General features: G+C 34.0%; 1 protein-coding gene across 1 annotated transcript; it reads left to right on the top strand.

Annotated features, from left to right (window-relative positions):
* Nucleotides 1-200: 200 nt before the first annotated feature.
* On the top strand, nt 201-1,145 carry OR5A1 (olfactory receptor family 5 subfamily A member 1). Its single transcript, XM_074227656.1, has one exon. The coding sequence runs from the start codon at nt 201-203 to the stop codon at nt 1,143-1,145; it is 945 nt and encodes a 314-aa protein (XP_074083757.1).
* The last annotated feature ends 8,349 nt before the right edge of the window (nt 1,146-9,494 follow it).

Raw genomic sequence — 9,494 nt, 5'->3', positions numbered from 1 at the left:
ATATCAGTGTGATTTTCTTCTCCCCTACTCAATGGGAAAAAATGTCATCATAAAAAGAGAAGAGAATGCCCAACAATACTTCATATGGAACTGGAAGAATATAAATCTCAGCAAGTACCCCAACCACATCCTTGAAAGCACCTGTGATCTGGTTCATCATTGTCCTAGGAGGCTTTCTATTTTTGTAGTTCCTGGGGAACATGTACACAGCCAAGGAAAAGAATGGCACATCAGTAACCATGTTCTTTCTCTTGGGATTCTCAGACCATCCAGAACTACAAGTCTTACTCTTTGTGACATTCTTGGTAATTTATCTGGTGACTTTGGCCTGGAACTTGAGTCTTATAATCCTGATCAAAATTGACTCCCATCTCCATACACCCATGTACTTCTTTCTCAGCAACCTGTCCTTTATAGATATTTGCTACTCCTCCTCTGTGGCCCCCAAGATGCTTTCAGACTTCTTCAAGGCACAGAAGGCCATCTCTTTTGTGGGCTGTGCCACCCAGTTTTTTTTCTTTGTTGGCACAGGCTTAACTGAGTGCTGCCTCCTGGCTGCCATGGCATACGACCGCTATGCTGCCATCTCTAACCCACTGCTTTACACAGCCATCATGGCCCAAGACCTCTGCATCAAAATGGTAGCTGGAGCTTATTTGGGTGGTTTCCTGAGCTCCCTAATCCAAACAAGCTCCATATTTCATCTCTACTTCTGTGGTCCTAACCTTATCAATCACTTTTTTTGTGATCTTCCCCCAGTTCTAGCTCTCTCCTGTTCAGATACCTTTCTAAGTCAGATGATTAATTTCCTCGTGGTGGTTGCTGTTGGGGGAACATCTTTCTTCATCCTCCTCATCTCGTATGGTTATATCGTTGCTGCTGTCCTGAAGATCACTTCTATTGAAGGCAGATACAAAGCCTTCAACACTTGTGGCTCCCACTTAACCGTAGTTACCCTTCTCTATGGAACCGCCCTCTTCATGTATCTCCGACCTAGCTCCAGCTACTCTCTAAGTCGAGACAAAGTTGTTTCTGTGTTCTATTCGGTGGTGATTCCCTTGCTGAATCCCCTCATCTACAGCCTGAGAAACAGTGAAATCAAAGCTGCTCTAAAAAAGGTCCTACAGAAGAAAAGGTTCTCATAGAAACTTTCTCTTTTAGCAAGTTAGAACCTGTGTCCCAAAACTACCTGGGAGTAAATCCTCAATTACCTTTTCTGGACTAGGAGAACACAAAAAACTTCATTATGTGTGTTTTTATACTATCATTAAAGAGTGTGTAAAATTAGGATTTGAGAATATGTAGTAGCCTCTACTCAGATTTTATTTTTTGCAGATTATGAGGCATCATGATTAAAAAAAATATATTCTCACTCATAATATTGACTTTAAAAACATGGGTTTTGTTTAAGGCCAAATGAGATTTATTAAAAGCAGTAAATAATTTCCTAAAATAAAATAATTCTATTCATTTAGGGCACAATTACTTATACATTTACCAAATTTGTCCATATTAACTATAATTTTAGTCTATTCAATTATATTCCATAGTCTAGACCAAAGGAATTCTTCATTCATTTGTTTGATTTTTCTTCCTGTGTTAATATTTGTGCCACACTCTTTGAAGTATTTATGGACAGCTCTATGGATCATTACTTCCCGTAAATCATTTGGGATGCTCTGTAATTTTTAAAAGAACTATAATAAAAATGGGCTTTTCCAAAGCACTTTACATGTATCTTTTGACCCTCATAGCAACCCTAAAATGCAGGTACTATTGTTACTGTCCTCATTTTAGAAATAAGGAAGCTAAAGCAGGCACGTTAAGTGACTTGCCTAGGATCACATAGGTAGTAAATGAATGAGGCCAAATTTGAAATTAAGTCTTCCTGATTCCAGACTTAGTATCCTATTTGGAGTGTCCCCAAGCAATTTAAGGATAAAAAGAAGCAACCAAAATATCATCATCCAAGACAACAATGACCTGAAAAGGAGATGAGACAGTCCTGCAGTGGGATCATAGGTAACAAATCAGTGGTTGGGTTTCTCAGGACCCCCTTAAATTTATCCACAGATTCCTTTGATGTCTATGGACCCCAAGGTTAAAGTCCCTGATATTAAAAATTCTAACCTGATTATATGGCCTCAAGAGCCCCCTGACTGGGCAATGATTAATGAGTTACAAGCACCACTATGGAAATAATTCCCCTAATAATGAGATCACATAGATTTTGAAGACTCCACCACACAGTGCTTCCAATGCATGCTCCCTTAAAGAGAAAGCCATCTTTCTCTTTGACATCAATATTTTTCCCATGAGAATCATGATACATAGAAGAATCAAAATTGCAGGTGACCACTGACTAATGAATAAAAATAGGATAGAAACAAGTGGTCTGCAGTATATTACTAATGATAAGCTGTTCATGAAATTCAGCATAAAATTCATCATTGAGCACACATGTGATGGGGAAATAGACTGGTTACATATGTAAAAAGAGTGACAAAAAATAGACAGGCAGCTTCGATATAATGTTAGAAGCCCTGGGATATTTACAGGACTAGAGAAAGATAGACAACAGCTTGGGATGATTTTATTTGGACAATTTAGAGGGCAGGATTGACTGAATGGAATGAGAAGCTATAGAAGGGTTATGATACTCTCCAAAGGAGGAAATGTCCATACCTATGATATCATGTCACCTCATTTGCAAAAGAGGGTCATAGAATTGGAGGGAGTTATCTCATAAAACTTCACTTTGTGGATGAAGAAACCGATAACCTGTAAATTAGAAGTGACTTAGAATCACAAAGGTACCTCTGATTCAAGTGACTAGGGATTTAAAGAGTAAGAAAAGATCGAAAAGGAGATGAATTACACAGAGTTACCTTGGGATAAAATAACATAATCATGTATTCATCTGGGGAAGCAATTACACTTATAAATCAGGCCCAGATGAAGAGGAGTAAACCAAAAACTGGACCCATAGCTACTGAGCTCATTGGAGGAAATCTGGACCGATTAATCAATCAATAAGAATTAATAAAAAAAAACTTGCTGTATTAAGAACTCTATTAGATCCAAAAATACAAAGAGGAAAACCAAGCAGTTCCTGTCCTCAGAGACCTTATATTCTATCAGGGACACACACACACACACACACATACACACACACACACACATATATATATATACAAATAGTTTGTACACACATATTAAATAGACATTACACACAATATTTCAAGAGGAATCAATCAGCTGGTGGAATATGGAAAGGCCTTACATGAAGAGATGACTTGGATTTGAATTTTGAAAGGAGACAGAGATTCTAAGAGGTAAACTGAGAGAGTATATATCAGGCCCCCATTGGTATTAGTGGAAAAATAGAAATAAAAATATAGAAATCAATAGTATGCTGATTTATACATGAGAAAGCATAGCTCTGGACAAAATATCAGGTACAAGGAACAGCAAATAATCCAATTTGATTGGAGTGTAGCAAGATGGAATGGAATGAGATATTTTATTGTTAGTATTTATCTTAAATGAAACTTGACTTACATTCAAAGTCTCATTAGCCTGAATACTAGCCTGGCAACTGAAGAACCGTTTTCCTTTTTGTAGCGAGCTAGAGGTCAGGCATATCCTAATTTTCTTTGGGAAAAGAGGTAAAGAAACTCAAACCAATGAGTTTGACTGTGTAGAAATCACTCAAGATTGAATCCAAGTGTTGCAAACTCAGAGCTTGGACTTTGAATCACAGATTACGTTTAAAATCTGAATGCAAACGGAGTAAAGTCCTCTTAGGCATGTGTGTATAAGTCCTTGTGATAAAAAATTTAGGCTTCAAACTCAGATTCTGATTCAGATTGAGGGATGGGAATTATGGGAGTAGAGGGAGGTAAATATATATATATATATATATATATGTATATATCTTTTAAATTTTTTTATTTATTATTAGCTTGCCCAAGGTCACACAGCTGGATTATTAATTGTCTGTGTCCGAATTTGAACTCAGGTCCTCCTGACTCCAGGGCCAGTGCTCTATCCCTTGCGTCACCAAGCTGCTCCAGCCAAAATTTTTTGACAGATAATTATCTCAATTAATTAACCTCAATTGAGGTTCTCTTTGTCTTACCCATTGAGTTAGTCTTTAAGACATCCAAGTTAAATACAAAGTACAATCTATATTAGTGTCTTCAGGCATGTGGTACTTGTCTTGGGTAGAAGACAGAGTCATCCTAGGCTAAGTTAATTTTTTTCATCAGTTCCTATGATTCCACTGGTGTAGGAAACTCATGGTGAAGAAATTCCCTTGACATATAAAGAACAAGTCAGTATTACTATATCAAATGAGATAAAGATTATATTCTACTCAAGAAAAATCTTATGTCAGCACTCAAATTAGGAAAAGATGAGACAAAGACAGAAAAATTAAAAACTAGGAGGTTGAAAGAATTTCAATGATTTGGTTTGGGGTCCACACCTAGAAAGTTGCCTGAATCAGGTAGGTTTCCCTGACTTCTAGTGAAAAGAATAGAAGCTTTTATACATTAAATATGAAGGAAAAAATGTCCATTCTTGTGATTACTAAAAATTACTGAGCCTGAGATTTCAATAGTAGAGTGAGGAAATTCTCTCTTCTCATGCAGGTTAGTGTCATTTCTGTGACCTAGTCTTAGAGAGCTGCCTAAAACACAGACTGGTTAAATGATTTGCCCAGTATCAAACAATGTGAATTACGGGTAGGAACTGAACCCAGGTTTAACTGAATCTGTGAAGTATTTTCTCCACTACAGCATACTGACTCACTAACAAAACCTTAGAAAAATTGGTAACTACCATTTCAAACAATTACCAAATAAAATTACAATAAAATTTATTGGAAGGTCAGTGAATTAACCTAACAAGAAATATGAAGACATTATATGGATACAACTGTCCCCCCAAAAAAGAAATAATTGAAGAATTTTAATAGCACAATGCTTAGTAAATAGCAGGTGCTTAATAATTGTTTGCTGATTGTGGAACCAAATCATTGAAGAGGTATGCAATGTACATGGTTAAGTTATGCTAGTATAGCTAAATTGGAATATATATTAAACTTGAGATTTAATGTTCTAACGATCAAAATAATGGTGGTATTATTAGTAGAATTAGATAAAATTTGTGGAATAATATCAAAAAAATTGTGGAAAAATTGGGATGGAAGGAAATTTCACTGCCACATTCCAAATTGAAATATGAATCAGTGATCATCAAAGACAGTTTACACTGCTTTTTAGAAATTGAAAAGTAGATTGGTGAAATAAATTAAATAAAAATATTTAAGACCAAATTTCTACAATAGTTTAAAGTTCAATAAATTGGTATACAACTCATAGGAAAAGAAATTATTTATTCAGCAAAAGGTTCAGAAAAAAAACTGAAGCTGGATGGGTAACATTGTTGATCTTCCAGGAGAAATGTGAAAAACAAATTAGTCTTAATGCCATCTTTTTAGAAAACAATGAAAGAATGGCTCCTATTGGTATTAGTGGAAAAATAAAAGAATACACATCAATAGTATGCTGTATATATGAGAAAGGAATTCTAATTTAATTCACTCAAATATATCAAAAAGGAATATGCAAGTAATTTACACCACATACAACAATAATTCAGTTGAGATAAATTAAATTCAATTAAATAAACCTGTTAAATACCTACTCTGTTCAAGACAGTATGCTATTCAATAATACAAAATTTAATTTCAAGAGGGAGAAATCATTAAAAGTTGAGATGATCTGAAAAGACAATAAATTTAAATGAACCAATACTATGAATGTAAAAATTCACATAGTAGAAAACATTAGAGAAGACTAGAAAGGCACATTTCTCACAAATTAGGATAGTGGAAGAAATTCTAATCAGTTCAGATTGAATTGTGCAACTTGAAGCAATGCATTCATAATTTATGGATATTGAAAAAACCTTTGCTTTTGAGATCTCTGAAAAAAAAGTGTGTTTTCTCAAATCTCCAAGGAAACAATTTAAATGAATCTGGGAAAGAATAATTTTCTATTAGATAAATTATCAAATTATATAAAAAAGCATTTCTTGAAAAGGGAAACAAAAGTTAACTATAACCAGTTGAAAAAATATATATATATGACTGAGAATAATTTCAAAAATATAAATAATGAGGAAAGCAAATAAACTATTCTTTACAATTGCCTAATATGAATAATCATTTATTGAATAGACAAAATAATAAAATTGACTAAAGTAACAAAATATTATAAAACATAAAACGAGAGAGTGGAAAAGAAAAAAATTCATATTGTTGAGCTCAAAATTGGGTAAATAATTTTGTAAATCAATATAGAATTATACAATAATGTATGCCCTGTGACCCATTAATTACCCTACAAAAACTGTCTCCTATGGATATTATTGATAGAAAAAAGTCTTATATGGATAAGTAATTATTCTGGTAACCTGCTTATAAAAACAAATAAGAAAATAAAAACAGAAACAGATGCAAACCTCTATGCATGATCACTGGGGAATGTTGAATAAATTAAGCAATATAACCAAAGAGACCCAGTGGTAAAGAGCTAGCCTCAGTGTTCAGAAGATTTGGATTTAAGTCCTTCCTCTGATATGTAAATATCTATGTGACTTAAATGCGTGTGTGTGTGTATAAGCATGTATATATTGCTATTCAGTCATTTCAGTCATCTCCAATGCTTTATGACCCCCAATGGGATTTTCTTGACAGAGATTCTGGAATGGTTCATCATTTCCTTCTCTGGTTCTTGTTATAGATGAGGAAACTGAGGCAAACAGGAATGAGTGATTTGCCTCAGGTCACAGAGCTAGCAAGGATCTGAGACTGGATTTGAACTTGGGTCTTCTTGACTCCACGTCTGACATTCTATCCACTGAATCACCTAGTTGCCCCAAGCAATTTTAGTGTGAATATGAATATGTGTATGTATGGATATATGCATATGATATGTATAAATATATAATATACATATATATTCTCCCTTCAACATGTACATGAGTGTGATCAGTGACCAGTCCCAGACCTTGCATTATATCTATGCACAGTAGAGAGGTATGTGTTCACTATATTGATTCCAGATGTATACAACTCAAACTCCTTTCCCTTCCCAATCCACTTCTTTCGGTAATAGCAATCCAATAAATGCTTAGGAGCTTAGCAAAGACTTGTTATATTGGATTAGAATAGATTGGCAGTTGTGCATGTCTTGATATGCTTCTATTTGTCATGCAATTTAAAATTAAATGTATTAATAAAAATCAATCTTCAAAAAAGAAGAACCTCAGATGATATCTGAGATCCTTCCAGTTTTAAAATTGTTCCATTCATCATTTCTGTGATTCTCTAAAAAACATTTTTTTCTTTATGATAATGCAAATTCTTTAAGATCAGAGACTTTGACATTTGTATTCCTGGAGACTAATGATGTGACTCACACAAAGTAGCCACATAACAAATGCTTTTCATTTATTAATTCACTTACCCACTCATTCATTCATATGAATATAGAGAGTATCAGTGACACAGAGGAAAATACACTGGATTTAGGCTAAAATTCTCTTTGCCCTTTCTAACCTCATAACTTTGGTCAAGTTATTATATCTCTCTTTCAAGTTTGCTCATCTATGCAAACATTGCAGCTGAACTTGGAGAAGACCTTCAAGAGCCAAAAAATTCCAGTTATGCATCTCTAGTACAAGAGGATTCATTGATAATGGATATTACAGGATTTTAAGAAATTATGAGGAGCAGAAAGAACAATAGGAAGATTCTTATGAAGAGAGACAGATTGAAGACAGAAAACTGAAAGACCTTCTACCCACTGATCACAATTCTGTAGATTAATATCACATTAGGCAGCAGTAAAAATGTATATAGGTGACTGTTATTCTATCTTCATTAGCACTGATTTAGAAATCTTTTACTCCTTTTAGTCAATGATCATATGAATATTTAGCAAATGACAGATGTATAGGGTTACAAATATATTAATTTATACTCACTTTAAAACTTATTGATATCATAATTTAATATTAAAATACAGATTATTCCTTCTTCATGAGAAGTATCATAATAAAATCATTAAATAAAACTAAAAATACAATGATTTCATCTGAAAGTGATTTCAATATTTCAATCTATAATACCCATTCAGTTAGCTATTTTTTAAAAAATTAATGGAAATCTATTTTCTTTACCTTTCCCCCTGATTCTCATTGGGAAAAGAAGAAAAGAAAAATAAGCTTTTTGTAACAAGAAAGCATAATGACCCAAAATCTGTCAAGAACATAGTATTTCATCTCTGGAATAGATACAGTGTTTCACCATCAGTTCTTCTCAAATCACAAATGATTATCGTATTGACCATATAATGTTCTTTTACTTTTTGAAGTTGTTTGTTTTTACATTTTTGTCATTTTATAAATTATTCTCATGATTATTCATTTCCTTCATCAATTTATAATGTCTTTAAAATATGCTTTTTATAATAATGATATTATACTATAAATTGTCCTTCTGGTTCTTCTGACTTCACTCTGTGTCAGTTCATTCAAGTCTTTCTATGAATCTTTGAAATCATTCATTTCTTACAGCATAATAGTAATAATCTGATTTATGTGCCACAACATATTCAACTATTTTCCAATTAATGGATAGCCCTGTTAGTTTCCAGTATATCTTTGTCATTACAAATAAAGTTGCTATAGAATCACTTTTTGAATATTGTTTTGTCTAGGTTTAGTTTGTGTTTTATCTTCTTTTTTGAAGATTTGTTTTTCTTTTATGTTACTTTTTATCCTCCCAGCTTCTGTTCTTGGGAACAGAAGCTATTTCCTTAGGTCTTAGTAAAACTTGACTGCATTGGATTGGATTGGAGTTGTATTTTGCCATGCTTCTACTGATCAATTAAATATAGTAATAAAGATGAATGGTCAAACAAAAGAAGGGATTGTGCTAGATGATCTCTCAGGTCCCTCCTAGATCTAAAATCGATGATTGTAAGTATAGACAAAAAGTCTCTATTAACTGAAACTGAAAGATCTTACATTCCATTTAACCATTGTCAGCACACTTTTGGCCATTACCTCTAGGGTATAAGTCTCAGAGCACAGAAACTGGGGAGCACAACTGGCTAATTAGAAATGAGACTTTGGAAATCTTCCAGTAAGGTGTATGTATGTGTGTTTGTAACATCTTTAATGACTCTCCATGCATTTATACTGTTGTCTGTAAAAGGACAAAACCTCATGTCATTCCCAAAGTCCAACAGGATCACCTGCCCCACTAATTACACCAAAGAATCGTATACCTGGGAGTAGAATAGGTTGTGACAGAGCGGAGGTAGAGCACATCAGACCAGTCAAGATGGGGGGCCAGGAGACACCACCACAGTGATGTGGAGGTAGGTCAGGGAGTGGTCTGCTGTATTGAAACCCCA

The sequence above is a fragment of the Macrotis lagotis genome, chromosome 3 (assembly GCF_037893015.1).
Source record: "Macrotis lagotis isolate mMagLag1 chromosome 3, bilby.v1.9.chrom.fasta, whole genome shotgun sequence".
NCBI lineage: Eukaryota > Metazoa > Chordata > Mammalia > Peramelemorphia > Peramelidae > Macrotis > Macrotis lagotis.
This window is presented reverse-complemented; position numbering and strand designations above follow the sequence as displayed.